Source organism: Triticum aestivum, chromosome 5A, assembly GCF_018294505.1.
Source record: "Triticum aestivum cultivar Chinese Spring chromosome 5A, IWGSC CS RefSeq v2.1, whole genome shotgun sequence".
Lineage (NCBI taxonomy): Eukaryota > Viridiplantae > Streptophyta > Magnoliopsida > Poales > Poaceae > Triticum > Triticum aestivum.
In genome coordinates, this window is record NC_057806.1 from 393,221,054 (window position 1) to 393,237,923 (window position 16,870).

The 16,870-nt window shown below is 42.2% G+C and overlaps 2 protein-coding genes across 5 annotated transcripts; both read left to right on the forward strand.

Annotated features, from left to right (window-relative positions):
- The first annotated feature begins 6,613 nt into the window (after window positions 1-6,613).
- Window positions 6,614-10,767, forward strand: LOC123103563 (agmatine deiminase). 4 transcript variants are annotated; one of them, XM_044525181.1, is made up of 11 exons: window positions 6,614-6,842; window positions 7,343-7,456; window positions 7,599-7,694; window positions 7,782-7,857; window positions 7,930-7,980; window positions 8,297-8,340; window positions 8,462-8,540; window positions 8,838-8,972; window positions 9,190-9,425; window positions 9,639-9,779; window positions 10,164-10,767. In XM_044525181.1, the coding sequence occupies exons 1-11, from the start codon at window positions 6,669-6,671 to the stop codon at window positions 10,275-10,277; spliced, it is 1,260 nt and encodes a 419-aa protein (XP_044381116.1). In that variant the 5' UTR covers window positions 6,614-6,668; the 3' UTR covers window positions 10,278-10,767. The 4 variants fall into 4 exon arrangements, with proteins under 4 accessions (XP_044381116.1, XP_044381119.1, XP_044381115.1 ...); XM_044525180.1 differs by having other exon boundaries at window positions 6,624-6,854; XM_044525184.1 differs by lacking the exon at window positions 7,599-7,694.
- Window positions 10,768-12,303: 1,536 nt separating this feature from the next.
- On the forward strand, window positions 12,304-16,767 carry LOC123103569 (THO complex subunit 6). The gene is made up of 12 exons (XM_044525199.1): window positions 12,304-12,618; window positions 12,707-12,813; window positions 12,924-13,000; window positions 13,542-13,587; window positions 13,702-13,762; window positions 13,923-13,976; window positions 14,155-14,235; window positions 14,314-14,353; window positions 14,640-14,746; window positions 14,855-14,965; window positions 16,222-16,338; window positions 16,457-16,767. Exons 1-12 carry the CDS (start codon window positions 12,367-12,369, stop codon window positions 16,550-16,552), a joined length of 1,149 nt encoding a protein of 382 aa, XP_044381134.1. The 5' UTR covers window positions 12,304-12,366; the 3' UTR covers window positions 16,553-16,767.
- The last annotated feature ends 103 nt before the right edge of the window (window positions 16,768-16,870 follow it).

The following is a 16,870-nucleotide window of genomic DNA, read 5'->3' on the forward strand; positions in this document are numbered from 1 at the left end:
CTAGTAGGAACTTCCAAGCTAAACAAGTCAACAACATCGACACACACGACACAAACAAGCTTGTCCCCAACATGGCAAGAGGGTTGTCAAGCCCCTTGTCTTGCTAGTTACAAGGTAAAACACAAGTGATAGAGATAGATAGTAGCAAGGTCACGACAAATAGAAGGTAGCAATTGTGTAGAAGAATTCGATAATGGATCTTAGATCTAGGGGGGCATAGGTTCACTAGTGACATCTATCTCGAAAATAGGCGAATGACATGGTACATAAATTACAGTTGGGAAATTGACCAGATTGCAATATTTATGAATATGCTCATTCATGATATAATATCATATAAGCATTACATCCGTGATAAATAGACTGTTGATCCAACTGCATCTACAACTAATACTCCACCCAAAACCACTATCCAGCATGCATCTTAAGGTATTAAGTTTGCAAGAAACAGAGTATCACAATAAGAAAGATGACATAATGTAGACATGAAGAAGCCAATCAATATGACAAAACCCCGCCGTTTTACCCTTAGTGGCAATAATAAATCACGTGACTTGGCCCTTATTGTCATTGGGTTAGAGCACCGCAAGATTGAACCCACTACAAAACACCACTCCCTCTGAAGAAAAACCCATCGAACTTGGCCAAAGAAGATAGATAGATCAAAGAGCATGCAAAGCTGTTTAATTATAAAACAAATAAAACCTCAACAAATTCAATTGATTCCAATGAATAATCTAATCATAAAGTGACAATTTACCATGTCCCAACAAACACACCACTGCTTACATTGAATTGATCCCGATCATGTGAGAAGCTCACGGGAACATGGTATTGAAGATCCAAAAAGAGAAGAGCCATCTAGCTACTACTATGGACCCTAAGGTCCTGATGGAACTATTCACACATCATCATGGAGGCAACATGGGTCGATGAAGAAGGCTTCGGCAATTGCTTCCCCCTCTGGCAGAGCCCCGGAACAGGCCTCCAGATTGGATCTTCATGAAACAGGAACTGGTGGCGGTGATAAAATTCTTCTAAATACGGCGTGCCACCTAGCCATGTGGGCCCCTGGTGGTCGTCTTCTCCTTCCCTGAAGCTTCTAGGGTTTCTTCTGGTCCAGAAAATCGTCAAAAATTTGCGTCATGTTTTGACCTTCCTACATATGGATTTCCTGCGAAACCAAAACCAAGCACAAAACAAAAACTTTCACTGGGCACAAAATTAACTGGTTAGTCCCAAAAATAATATAAATTGCTACAAAAAGTATATAAAAGTGATAATATAATAATATGAAACAATAAAAAATTATAGATACAGTTGAGACCTATTAGCCACCAATAAAAGGAGAAGGGAATATAAGAGAGAGGGGGCACACTACTATACTTCTTTGCATACATATGTGTTTCATAATGTAGCACATTGATTTATCATATAGAGAGTTTCCATATGCTTTATGTTTCTATACTAGTTGGGGATTTTCCACATAATAGAACTTTGCTTGCATATTCCTATGAGGAGCATCTTCAAATGCTCTATGTCTCTATGAGCAAGTGAGTTGGATGCACACCCCACTAGTCCATTAGGAGAGCTTTCATACACTCATAGATCTAGTGTGTCCGTTGCATGGCAATTAATTCCTACTCCTTGCACCAATATCGATTATAAGGCGTCTCCATTGCCTGATGATTAGACATGTTGGTACGCGACTTTATTTATTTTCAACTTCTTATTAAACCTCATCATTATCCTATTTGTCCATTTGATAAGTGTAAATATCAAAGCTCGTGTTCGAACATCGTGTGGGTACTATGTAGTTGAAAAGGGAGTCATGTGATTAGTTACTTGACCGGTGCTCTGGGTCATGTTATAATAAAACGTTTGATACGATACAACCTTGAGCATCACGTTTCATGATACAATTGACATTCATTCTAAACCTTATAGTGTTGATGAGTGTGACGTGAAAGTTCTGATCCATGAAAAGCAATAATGATTTTACTTGCATATTTTGATATTATTTGCTTTATATCAACTATAGACAATTGCTTTGTATCACCATCATTTAAGATCATACGCAATTACATCGAATTGATTAGAATTCATGCTAGTGTCATTCACAACCAAACAAATATTTTTATCATCTATCTACTCAAGGACGAGTAGGGATTAAACAAGGGATGCTGATACGTCTCAGACTATATCCACAAAACCATACTCCTAATAACCTACGATCAAACACCATAATAAATTTCACCTGGGAGAGGGGGAGTAGTTCAAATATATCCCCTGGTAACTTTTGAGCAAACTTACCATGTTGCACATGTTAAAGTTACCGTGCTTCTTATGATGTAGTTACTAGCCTTCTTACGATATAGTTACCAGCTTTATCATGCCATTTTTTGTTACCAGTGTGCTAATGTTGAAGTTACAAGGATACACATGCCATAGTTTTTATCATGTTGCTCATGCCAACGTTATCAATGTTGAAATTAACCTTTTTGTTGACATTGTAGAAGGAAGAAGGATTCAGATTCCCCCATGACTATGAGTTTCTTTTTGATATTTTTGTGACAACATGTAAAAGTGGTTGAGTTGGTTATTGGGTTTAGTAGCTACTTATTAGATATGGGTTCAAGTCCTCTTTTAAGCACTTTATTTCCTTTTTCTTCCCGCCTAGACTAACCGGCATAAAATCAGGAGAGATAGAAAAATTAGTAAGCTGGTTTGTAAATAAAAATCGTTGTAAGCATTGACAACGATCGATCGAAGGGGAGCTGGTGGGGTAGCGATCAAACAGTCTTTTTTTGTTTCCTTTTCTGAGAGGAACAATGAAGCAAACTATGCCTTTCACGAGAAGCAAATATGTGTTTCTCGCAAAAGTTTTTTTCTTTTTTTTTCTTTTTCGAGAGTCACTATTGTGTCTCTCGCGAAGCAAACCTGTGTCTCTATGAGAAGAAAATTTGTGCCTATCATGAAAGAAAAAAACATGTTTTTTTCCTTTTTCGAGAGACACAGTTGTGTGTCTCTCGCGGAAGTAAATTTGTGCCTCAACAAGAAGCAACTCTGTCCCTTTCACGAAAGAAAATTCACTTTTTCATGTAATTTTTTTTTAATTTTTGTTTTGTCTAAAACCTAGGGGGACGGGGCAAAAACCAAAAAAACCATCTAAAACCCGAACACACAGGAAGAAAAAAGAAAATCCCGAGAAGACACCCAAAACGCGACACGCGACGGTGGCGCATGTTCAGTCCACCTAAAGTAATCTTTGAAGAGGACCTTTCAATATTATTAGTTGCTGAAATCACTAGTTGAGGAGTACTCGTTACAAAGATCACTCCCACCTCCCCAGGTTGCGATAAGTGGTGTGCTGCATGTACGCCACTTGTCGCAACCAGGGAGTTTTCCATTTTTTCGTAGATTCGTTTATTCAAAATGTTTTATCTCTTAAACCATGCGTCCAAATCTTGAACCGTTTTCATCGTTGAATTCCTCGTGTCGAGATATTCAAAACTAGATCCTATGTTGATAGGTTTTGATGAACTTTTTTCACGAAAAAAATCGTACGAAAAAACCAACCTAGGAGTATGTTTTTTTTCATTTTCGAAAGAGGCACGTCCGTGCCTCTCGCAAAAGTACAACCGTGCCTCTCGCGGAAGTAAAACCGTGCCTCTTGCTGAAGGAAAAAAACAAAAAAACACGTTTTTTTCTGTTTTCGAGAGGCACGATCGTGACCTCTTGCGAAAGCACAACCATGCCTCTCACGGAAGCAAAATCGTGTCTCTCGCGAAAGAAAAAAAATGCGTTTTTTTCGTTTTCGAGAGACACGGCCGTGCCTCTCGCGAAAGCACAACCGTGCCTCTCGCAGAAGCAAAATCGTGCATCTCGTGGAAGAAAAAAGAACAGAAAACACATTTTTTCCGTTTTCGAGAGGCACGGGCGTGACTCTCGCGAAAGCACAACCGTACCTCTTGCGGAAGCAAAACCCTGCCTCTCGTGAAAGAAAAAACAGAAAATGTGTTTTTTCGTTTCTGAGAGACACGACCATGACTCTCGCGAAAGCACAACCGTGACTCTCGCAGAATCAAAACCCCGCCTCTCGTGAAAGAAAAAACAGAAAACGTGGTTTTTTCGTTTCCGAAAGGCACGGCCATGACTCTCGTGAAAGCATAATCGTGATTCTCGCGGAATCAAAACCGCACCTCTCACGGAAGAAAAAAACAATATTTTTTTCCGTTTTTGAGAGGTACAACCGTGACTCTTGCGAAAGCATAACCGTGCCTTTCGCGGAAGCAAAACCGTGACTCTCGTGAAAGAAAAAAAAAGAAAACACGCTTTTTTTACGCAATTTTTTTGACCTGAAGCTAAGGAAGACCGATAAAAAACCGAAACATCGAAAAAAGAAAAAATGTTTAATAAAACAAAAACATGTGCAGAAAAATAAAAATAAAAACAAAATCTGAAGAAAGCGCCGAGAGTGCGACACGTGACGGGCGGCTGAGAGCGCGCCAAGTGACACTGATAGTTACGAGGCTCCCGAAGGAGCGCTCGTCAACTTACTCTCTCGGGGCTGGCCCTCAGCGGTGCCGTGTCGGGCTGACCTGCATGGTCAGGCCTTTGCCCGACACGGCACGGCCTACCCAGACCCTTTTATAGTCGGGCCAGGCCATTTGGCCAGGTTTTGTGTCACGTTGATGATGTCCATTTTGAAAGGCGTGAGGCTAATGTTGAAGCCCACAAGTTAGCTAAATATACTTTGTCTTTATTTTTAGGGCGTCATGTGGGGCTTGACCAGCCACATGACCAGATTTGTATCCCATACCTTGTGGATTTTGAATAATAAAAGGCTTTTACCCTAAAAAAGGGAAAACTTTGTTTTTGCCAACTTTGCTTATGCCACTTTTTTTTTCTTTTTTCGAAAAGGAGGAGAACCCCCGGCCTCTGCATCTGGTCGATGCATACGGCCACTTTATTAATTATTAGCACAAAATCTTACAAAGTCGTACAACAGTAAGACCAAAGCCACCATCTTCGCAACCTCTGTCGCTACTCCTATCTAACTGATGAAGGGGCGCTGATGGTCTGGGCCTAATACCAAACAGACCTCGCAGCCAAACCTAACATCTAAGACCTGAGGTCCCAACCTGGACGCCTGCCGGGTATGGGCACCCACCAGTCCGGCATGCTCCTCAACCCGGCCACCCGCCAGGTATGAGGCCGCCACAGCCACCTGCCACCAATCCATCTTCAGAGCTATACTGCTGCATACACCTTGCCCGGTCTCGCTGCCGTCGACGCCACCATGGCACCAGACAGCTCCACCGCCCTGCGCTCGTCCATCCAGCCGCATCCATGAACGATATGCAGCCGGACCATGCCGCCAAAATCATCGTCATCGACGCGGAAGATACAACGCCGCACCACCAGGCAACCTCCGCCCCGTCGCCACTGCTGGAGGTACTCGGAGCCCACCATCCACATCATCTCTCCCCCGAACAGCTGGTCCTCCCAAGACGGCGCCTCCATGGAGGATACGACGTGCAGGTCGCCGTCGCCGCCCAATCCAGAATGAATTTTGGACTTTCGTCCGGGATATGTTCGGAGGTGGATAGGAGAGACCTCGGCTTCGCCTCCACAGAGGATAGCGGCGTTGAGCGACGTCGCCGATGCCGGGCCGGCCTAGCCGACCAAAGTTTCCTCCGGTCCCCATCCTATGCCACCAATCCTCCGCCTGCTCCGGATCCAGCGACAAGCCACGATCCAAAACCTTGCGAAGATGGAAGATCCATGGTGCTCGACCCACCGGAAAGGAGGATCGAGAAGACCCCGTTGTAGATCTCCAGACGCCAAAACCAGCAGTCCGACGTTGCCAGTGGCGACCAACCTCACCCCGCGGCGGCCGACGGAGTCCGAAGCCAGGATCCAGATGGATCCGATCCAGATCCGGCGACACCCGCGACCACCGGGCAGTACCAACGCAGCCACCACCTCGCAACTCGCAGACCACCATCGACATCGCCGGGAGACCCGCCGCCGCGCCGCCGAACCCCACGTTAGCCCGGCGCTCCCCTCGTCCCCACTGTCCCGCGCCAGCCAGAACGAGATGGATGGGAAAGGAGCCCCGCCGCCGCCCAGCCGGCCAGGCTTCGCCCGGCGGCGTTGCGGACGGCGGCAAGGAGGGAGAGGGGCGGAGGGAAGTGCGAGGGGCGGCGGCTAGGGTTTTCCCTCGGGTCGCCCGCGGGGACGACGCGAGGGGACGATTGGTAATCAATGAACCTGGACCCACTTATGCCACTCTAGAATTTGACATCTTACTTTTGCCACTCTTAACTTTTGACAATACATTATACATCACAACTGCCATTCCATGGTAAAAACGATGATTTTTCATTTTACTTTTGCCACTCTTTGCTTTTGACATGTATCACAATTGCCACTCTAAATTTTTTGATTTTGCCACGGAACGGCAAAAGTGATATATTGTCAAAATTTTAGAGTGGCAAAAGTGAAATGTCAAATTTTAAAGTGACTCAAGTAAAGTTGACAAAAACTAGAGTGGCAAAAACAAAGTTTACCCTTAAAAAAAATGATGATGTCCACCCTGACCAATTTGAGCGCAGGAAGCAAAGCTGAGATTGTCTCAAAAAAAAAAGCAAAGCTGAGAATCGATGCCCACCCAGCTCCGGCTTCTCCGGCGAGGCTACCGAGCCGCCGCCGCCGCCACCGTCGCGGCGTCCAAGGCAGGGGCGAAGAGGAAGGTTCTTGATGGAACCCCGGCGGCGCTCGGCTTCCGGATGCCGGCTGAGTGGGAGCCGCACGACCAGTGCTGGATTGGGTGGCCGGTCAGTACTGAGGTGCTCTTGAGTCTTGACTCTTGAGAGACCTGGTTGCTCTTTCTTGAAGTTTTATTTACTTCTGTAAACATTTACAAGAAGGAGGCCAACACGGAACCCTAGCTAGATGATGAAAATTTCACAAAATTTCATTCATTTGCCGATTTGCGGTCTTTACATTTCGGAAATGTACCGTTGTTATGGTGAATTGGTGATTGCGGACCATACTGCACAATGTTGGTAGTTTTTATAAACAAATTTCTTCTAGTGAGATATAGTGGACCAATGGTTGACTACATTGGACGTAGTTAATTATGTGGTAGTAATTCATCTTTTTAGTATGATTTGTTCACCTTCATGTTGATGTTACTACTGATTTTAGCCTGTGTGGAATTGCGTGGTAGTTTGCCTTTGTGCTCTTCCGAAGAAATGCTTGCCACATTTCTCGCATGGCCTGACAGTTAAGGATTTGCACTGGAGGCTCACATATTTGTACTGCTATATGCCAGGATGCTCAAGGATTTTGGAGAGATGCGGCTGCCCCTGCTCAAAAAGCCTTTGCAAATGTTGTAGATGTAATCTCAAGGTTTGAGCCTGTCACTGTATGCTGTAACGCTGCCCAGGTATGCAGACTCATCCATCAGAGATTCCTTTTTTTTTTTGGGATCATTTGTCAGAGATTCAGGATACGAATATCATCGGCTTCAATTTTTGTTGGTTTCACCCTAGAAGTTTACCTTTGTTCTATTTTTTGCACCCGTGGAGTACGCGAGGGTAGCCCATTTGATGGAACATAAATCCAACGTTAGAGTGGTAGAGATGAGCGCCTATCTTGTTTGGTTGCGTGATTTGGGCCCCAGTGTAAGATTTCCCCTCTCTGTTTTATGGAGGAAATCGCTGTACTCGCTGGAAATGGCTTTGTTGACCCACTATTTGTTCTATCATCAGTTTGTTGTGCGTGAAGGCGACGCAAGATCGAGGAGAGAAATTGCAGGGGTGGATTGGCAGTACAATGCATATGGAGGTACTACCTCCATCTTCACAGTCTGTGATATCAAGAAATATGTACCAACATCTAATTTGTGCTGTTATCAAGGTTATAATGATTTATTTGGGCCAGAAGATCATCAGCTCAATAGGAGAAAAGGTATATCCTGCCATTGTTTTGAACTACCGTACTTTTATTTTTATCATTATATTTGCACAGTTCTTAATGTACCCGTAAAGTTGCAATATGTGGCTTATAGTCTTACTTTTTGGATATTACCGTGCATTTTTTTCTGCTACCACAGTTTTCTTTTATGTGAGAATATAGTTGACACATGCTTTCGGTGCATTCAAATGCCAAAGTTTTTCACTTAGAGCTTCAATTTACATGTTACTGCAACCTAATTCTGGAGCTCTGGGCAGCTAATGGGTAACATGTATTGAATTCAACAAACACTTCTTGTTTGGATCCACAGGACATGAAGAACATATAACTCAAGACAACCTTGTTGCCAGGAAGGTAATTTTTTACTAAATCCCAAATCACAAGCATTTAATATTTTTTGGCAACTAATCACTCTAGTTTGTCTTGTTTAATATTTGAGTTCTGGGTAGTGCTTACTATTATTTTTTATTTGTAGGTTTTGGAATTGGAGAGGATTCCTAGGTTTGAAACCAATTTTGTTCTTGAAGGTGGAAGCATTCATGTCGACGGAGAAGGTAGCATGGAGATGATCAACCCACTTAACTTCTTCCATGTTTCGAAAACACTTTCTGCTCTCTGAAAGATTAGAAGTGCTGGCCATTCTATTTCCCCCACTTTATTTGTCGCAGAAGTGCTGTACTGCATTCTTGCATCCTATGCTATTAGAAATTTTTATCCTTATAATTTGGATTTAGTAGAGCTCTCTTATATTTGAAATTTTTATCCTACTGATTCTCAGATTTAGATTTTGTAGAGCTCTCTAATATTTGCATCCTATTGCATAAATCAAAGGCACCTTCCCCTCTACACAGGAACATGTATCACCACTGAGCAGTGTTTATGCCATGGAAACAGAAATCCCCATATGAGTAAGGATGAGATAGAGAACCAGCTGAAGACTCATCTTGGTGTGTCGAAGGTCATATGGTTACCCAAAGGGCTTTTCGGTATGTTATTAAAAGTCAAAAACACCCCATATTCGTAGTGTATAAAGTGATTTTTTTCTTCTGTACCATTTACTTAAATTACAACCTCTGTAACAAAATGTAGGACGGTTTTTTGTAGCCAACTAATCCAAAAAACGTCTTATACTTTCTTACAGAGGGAGTATCATTTTGGTGCTTACATTGCTACCGACTTGCTACTGAGCCTCTGACTCTGCAGGGGATGAAGTGATCAGTGGGCATGTTGACAACATATGCTGCTTTGCGGGACCATCCACTGTCCTCTTATCATGGATCGATGACAAATCTGATCCTCAGCATGAACATTCAGCTGCCGCATTCGATGTTCTGTCCAATACCACTGATGCCAAGGGCCGGAAGTTAGATATTATCAAGATTCATGTCCCTGGGCCACTGTACATGACTGAAGAAGAAGCACAACCATTTCTAGGCTTGGTAAGGGTATTTGATACATATATTTTTAAGTTTTGCTTTGCAGTCTTACCCTAGTTCACCCGATGTTAAATTCCTTTACAACTTAAGCAAATTTACATGAATTTCAGCTTTGCCGGTATTTGTTGGACAAAACAGATAGTTTCAGTGAGTACTCCTTAGGAGCTCGCGATATCTCACTGGTTCTTGTGTGGTGACAATGTATGATGGTTGCAGGTGGCATTAGGGCAGCAGAGGCTAGCTGGGTCGTATGTGAACTTCTACATCGCCAATGGTGGGGTTGTAGCACCAGCCTTTGGTGACAAGTGGGATGAAGAAGCACGCAAAGTTTTGGAGAAAGTGTTTCCCACACACGAGGTAATATCTCCAGCCACACATTAGCTAGAAACTTAATCGGTGCCAGAGATTTTTCTCGTACCATCCTCCTATTCGTCTGGAGCCTTGTACTTATACTATCAGTAATGGGTGTTTAAGATTTCTTCGGGCCGAATGTGGATAGTCAGTAGCACTGCGAAGTTTGTCTATTGGAAATCTACTCAAATTGCTAACATTGGAGTCTTGTTAACATGTGCATATTATGCATAGGTCCATCTGTATCTTACTCGAAGGAGATTTTTCTTATGTCTCTCTCTATATATAACATGAATACAGTCAATCTCAATGGTGCGGATTATACCTTTGTACACCTCTCTTTTTGTATCATGAGTTCATCCATGTGATGTGATTTGCTGCCTGTTGCAGGTGGTGATGGTGGAAGGGGGGAGGGAGATTGTCCTCGGAGGAGGAAACATTCATTGCGCGACGCAGCAGCAACCTGCCGTTTGCTCCAATCCCTCTGATGCAGACACCATGTAGGATCAGGGTTGAGGGAAGGGGCGAGAAGCTGGCACCATGATGGACAGGCAAAAGAAAAGGAAAGAGGACACTACCAGCATATACGGTGGTACTGTTGCCCACTCGAAGATAGACAGTTCATGCCTGACGTGTCTCGTGGTCTCAGGGAGCAACAAGTCCTCTGAAAGTCTGCAAACTGAACGAAGCATACGCAAAGTTCAAGTGTTTCTCTCTTCTTCTTTCTTTTGCACAAATCTCTTCTAGGTAATTTGTAGTAATGTTTTTTTACTATTTCTAGGTTGCCTATTTTTCTGAAGCCTGGTTATTTTGCTGAATAGGAGGATTGTTCTGAAGCCTATTTCTAGGTTGCCTGTGAAATCATACAAATAACTCATACTATTTGGTTGCCTATTTTTCTGAAGCCTAGTCATGCACAGGACTTCCTTTGCAACTCTAGAAATTGTTCAGGAACTTATGAGTGAAATCATACAAAATAGTCTTTTCTATGAAATTGTTTCAGCCTCTTTGATCTGCCAGATTCTTACTGTGCAATCATAGAATAAAGACCAAATTGCATTGGCATGCTTCCCTGTATTCTATAGGGTTGATTGTTGCATGAATTTGCACCAAATAGTGATTGATCCAATAATAGAGAAAACATAGTATCTCCAAGATATTTGAGCCAAAATAATTTAATATAAAGTGCAGTGCAAATGATTCCTTAAAAAAAATATGTCTGCAAGCATACAAATTAAGCTGCCTGCATGAGATAAATCCGCAAACATCACAATCCCCCAAAACCCTTTATGTTATTTTTTTTCTGTGCGGGTCCTTATGTTGTTATTGACCGGGTGAAACAAAAAAAAAGTTATGTGTGAAACTATGGAAGATCTTCTAAGGATAAGCAATTCCATCAAACTGAGTGTATGGCATGCGGTACCGAGAATATCAATATACCCTATATTTGCAATTGCTCAGATACTCTCTTTTAGCTAAGTCAAATTTTCAGTGCAAGACTTCAGTTAGATAATCCGTAAGATAATCCTAAAAAACAATTGGTTGGATGCAAAGTATTCTCTTAGCAGGAGGTGATGACCCTGCTGATAGCGAGACTAATATGGTGATTTGGTCATCTGGTCTTAGACTCTTAGCAAGCATCGATATGTTGTTCTTGCAATTTCTTAAAAAGAAATCAAATATTGTATCATAATCCTAAAAACAAGTAGGCTTGTGTCTCCGTCTCCTAAAAGAAGATCTATAATTTTTTCTCTCAATTCAAACGGTACAAAATTTGACCAAAATTATAGAAAAAACTTTAAACAACCACAATACAAGATTAGTAACACTAAATACACAATAAGATATATTTTTATACAATTTTGCTAAAGCACATCTAGATGTGCCATAAGTATTGCACATCTAAGTCATATGTCATCGATCTTACATTGAGATTCGTATGAATATTTTCTTTTTCTTTTTTCTTTTTCTCTTTATGCTTGATTCACTCACTTAGATGTGCAATAATTAGAGCACATCTAGATGTGCCCTAGACACATTATATTATATAGATTTGATATTGTAGTAGTTGTGAATATTTTTTTCCTAAAACTCGGTAACTTTTGTGCAGCATTTAACTCGAGACAAAAGTTATAAGCCTATTCTCAACTGATAGGTCTCTAAATTTTCTATATAAACCACCTAATTTAGTAAGAGGATTTGAAAAATATGAACAAGGTAAATTTTTATATGGACGTTGCTGATGTTTTTTTTTTGCGGGTTAAACGTTGCTGATGTTTGATCCATGTCAAAATCTTCATAAGCACAAATAAATCAAAGACCAAAGATTCATTCCCCGTGCATAGTAATTATATATATATATGAAGAGATCATATACAAAAAGGCAAACTCTCCTAGAATTCACTTTTTGAACTTGCAAACTCTTCTCGACAGTTTGCCTCTAAATTCGAAAAAAACACATATATATGCGAGGCCCGGCCCAGCCCAGCCCACCGCACGCTTATCCAAGGCCCAGTCGCTGTTTTCCGGACCTGTGCCCCCCTGTACCTCACTGCCGGACGCAGAAGCAGCAGCAGCGAAGAATCGCGAGGAGATGGCGGCGGCGGCGGCGACGGCGCAGCCAGGGCTCGACGCGCGCGAGTGGGACGAGGCGGCGTACCGGCGGGGCATCCTGCGGGAGCGCGACCTCTCCTGCCGCACCCTCTTCCGCGCCGTCTTCTACGACCAGCGCGACGAAGCCGACCCGGACGTCCTCCTCGCCGCCGCCTCCAGCGACGGCTCCCTCGCCTCCTTCTCGCTGTCCTCCTGCATATCCTCCTCCGCCTCCGCCCACGCCGCCCCCCAGGTTTCGCTTCCCCCCTCCCCCTTCTTCCCCCATCCCTGCTCTATTCCGTGTTTGATACAAACGCCCCGTTCCCCTTGATTTGATTCAGCCGGCTGCCGCCGCGCTGGTCGACCCCGTCTCTATCGTCCAAGCGCACAGCGGCCCCGTTTACGACGCCAAGTTCTACAATGATCCGATTCAGCCGCTGCTCTTCAGGTAAATGCTTCTTCTTTCTCACCAATTCCTCTCTTTTGATGCCGTGGGATTGTCGGCCAAGAGTGTTCTCAAGAAGGAAAATTTACAATGTGATCCATTGCTCGTGACAGCTGCGGGGATGACGGCCACATTCGGGGTTGGAGATGGCACGAGATGCAGAGCTGCCTTCTGCCACTCTCTCTGCAAGGTAATGTACAAGAGCTCTCGTTCGTGGCTTGGTTTGCTAGATTAGTTGGAATTGGGCTTAACTAGCTGTTCTTACATAGATGTACTTTCAGTAAGAAGAGAAAGCTACATTTTTTTTACTAGCAAAGATGTCAATCTTGCACATTCAGCTTCTTGTGCATATTCTCAGTCTCATCTTATATACTATAGTTGATTTACAGCAGTTGAATAAAGAAGTATAAATGAATGAAATCTTATATAACCTTACTAATTTAGAGCATGAATGAAATCTAAATCAACAGTTGTAAAAGTGCTTGATAGTTGTGCTCACTTCTATGAAACTAAAAATGCTTTTCAGATGCTTTATGTCGATATTATCCCTGTGGCTTGATGAAAAAGATGATAGTTTGTCAATGAGTTGAGTCAAATATATTACTATGAGTGCAGAGTGAAACAAATTATCTGTCTAGCTAAGCTACCTAAAAAATAATGGTTGTTTATTAATACGTAGAGCACTTATTTTGATCTTTCTCATGATATTTTACCATTGCATTTTTCCCCAGGGGATCATGTTGAACCAATACTTGACTTGGTTAACCCTCAGCATGAGTAAGATTCCATACTAAACAATTGGACATGCAGATCTGACAGTTGTTTGTTCCTGAGGAATACACCAGTTCTCTCGCCCTCCATTTTCTCATATATGTTTCTGTCAATTTATAGAGGCCCTTGGGGTGCACGGTCTCCAATACCAGAAAATAATGCCATTGCAATTAGCAAACAGGTCAGTACTTCATATTTGCTTACTTTCACACTGTTTGAAGAAAGCAATCAGCACACCAGCCTCTTATGTGCAGTCTGTTCTCATTCTTCTCGTAGAATGCTTGATTCCTTATTTGGTTCTGTTGGATATTGATTTTCTCCACTACGCTTCTTTCAAACAGGATGGATCTCTTTTTGCGGCAGCGGGTGATGCATGTGCTTATTGCTGGGATGTGGTATGTATTTTCTTGAGGTAAAATATGACATATAGAAGTTCTGAATTAATTAAAATGAAATATGCTTCTGCCTAAGAATCATTTAAGTCACAAGCTTCCATATCCATAGTATTAATGTTCTATGTGACTGCTTGAGGAGGTGTCTGAGAATAGTTTCGCTCATGTCTGCTTGTCTCAGGAAAGTGGCAAGTGTAAAATGACCTTTAAGGGGCATACTGACTATTTGCATAGTATCGCAGTTCGTGAAGCGAACCACCAGGTAGCTCATTATTTTAGTACTGTAACATTGTCTTATGAAAACCTGAGCTATTAATGGACAAACTTGCGCTTTTTTTAGGTGGTAACTGGATCAGAGGATGGAACAGCCCGTATCTGGGGTGAGCAATCCTCTCAATTCGAGAAAGTTTTTGTATTTGTTTTTTGTTTAAATATGGCTTATCTGTGCTCTTCCAGTTCCTAGTGGTATTGAAAGCAATATCTGCCTCTCTAGTTTGTTCAAAGAAAAAACACGCAACATGCTATAGCAATCTCTGCTCCTATTAGTTTTACTTCTCTGGCCATAAGACTGATGCAACATGCTAACAAAATTTATCGTATGAGTTCAATTTTGGTAGGCTTTTATTCTTTTATCATGCTTATTCATGCTCTTTGTGGACACTCCAGATTGCAGAAGTGGGAAGTGTACGCAGACGATACGTCCAGTACAGAACAAGAAATTTGAGGGCTCGTGGGTCGGCTGCATTGCCATTGATGCGAGTGAAAGTTGGCTGGTATTGGGCACATCTGGCTCATATAGATACTAAGTGTTTGTTAGTTTTAGCCAAGTTTTTTGATATATGCTATGTATCTTAATTTTTTTTGGGCTGTACTATTCCCAGGCTTGTGGTACTTCTAGTGGTATATCAGTTTGGAGTCTTCTTTCAAATGAGTGCATCTTTAACGCAGATTGTGGTGCTCCTGTTCAAGATCTGTTGTTTGACAAAAATCAAGTAAGTGCTGATCTGTACATTTTCATTTGTTTCCTCCCTGCCCAAGTAAGACCTTTAGTTAGCTAGCTAGGTTGGAATAAAACTTCAAAATAAAGCAGTTTTTATAATGCTCATACCTATGAGTTTTATAGACGAACACTTCTTCCCTTTTTTCACCGATTCAAAATATAAATAGGACAGTAACTAAAACCCATAACACCAAAACTTAACCGAGAACACGTTTAGTAAAACTGGTCAATGGACCTTCCCTTTTGTTCAATAAATTGGTCAATGACTCAGTGTAACTCATGATACATATGGCCACTAAACTAGTGTCCAGTAAACTGGTAAGGTTGCTTCCCTCAAAAAAAAATGGTAAGGTTGCTCGATGCTCATCGTTAGAAATAACTCATACTATTTAGTTTGAAGATGGATAAGAAACATCCACTATAGTAATGCCTTGTAAACTGGTCAGGTTATCTAATGCTCATTAATAGAAAATAGCTCGTCACTAGTTTATAGATCGGCAGGAAATGATCAGTGTATGGTGAACTTCCAAGGTTACTCAATGCCCATCATTAGAAGCGGCTCATCATTGGCTTAAAAGTGGACAGGCAATAATACTGGAGACATATGCTTGTCTTTAGTGAGTTTAGCAAGCACTATGGCTATAACAAACTAGACACCCACATATCCAATTACTTCAATCATTTCCATGCATCTGATATGGTTAAGGCGAACAACAATCCCCACTGGTGTATGATTTATCACAAAAGACTTCGAGATTTATCACTGAAGACACCAGTAGCCTTTTCCAAGCATTTGAGATTTGGTTGACTGCCAAACCAAGACCAAGTAGCTCTCAAGCAGTTGCATAATACAAACTTTGCAGGTCAGAAAAAATGTTAGTGGATCTCCTCTCGAGATCCAGCACACACAAGTGCAGAAAGTATGCAATAAAATGGCGACTTGTCTTTAATGCTCTTTAGTCTGTGGCTGGCAAATTATAGTTTGCAATGTTGCTGGATGAGAGAATTGAAATGAGAATATAAGGACGACACTTCAAATAGAGATAAAATAGTCTGTATTCTTCTTCCAAGAAATACCCCATTGTTTTCACCTTAAATTTTATTGGAGATTTACCAGACTATTTATGTGAAAAAGGGAGTTGAGTAATATAAACAATAAAGTGACATGCATGGTTTATCTCAACTCTTTTGCTTCCAATAGCATGCTAACTGTTTCGGCATTTTTCCTTTTCATCCATGTCCACTCAGATTTTAGCGGTTGGCGCTGAACCTGCGCTCTCCCGTTTCACGATCAACGGGGTTGTTGTTTCGCAAATAAAGTGCGCTCCTCCATCGGCATTTTCCGTCTCCATGCATTCGTCCGGGGTATGTATCCATGTCCCTTTTGGTGCTCAGTCGAGACCACTTCTTGGGTCTGCATCATCTCCCAATATCTGGGGCTGGAAATCCTGTTCTCACTTGCTTGCTACCCATGCCGTTACAGATGGCAGCTGTTGCTGGGCATGGGGGTCTGGTGGATGTCATCTCTGGATTCGGGAGCCATCTCTGCGCGTTTCGTTGCCGTGGTCTGGATAGGTAATCAGTTACCGAGTGTTGATGAAGCGTCTCTGCGCAATTTCCGTTTGCCACTCCCACATTAGTCAGTGGAGTGCGAAACTGTATTTCTTTCCCCCCTCACTGTTGTAATACTAGTTTCAGTTCAGTCTGCGGAATGATTTCCTGACAAGGATAGATTCTTTGTAAATGTCCTTGTTATAGATATTCTCCTGGAGCTTTTGATACAACCCATCTCAATCTGTTTTGCACGTTTTAACTTTTGAATTTAGCTAGAAAGAGTCACTCCTGCAACCCTACTGCTTGATGGACTTTGTTTTCTGAGATTAAAATAACTCTCGGT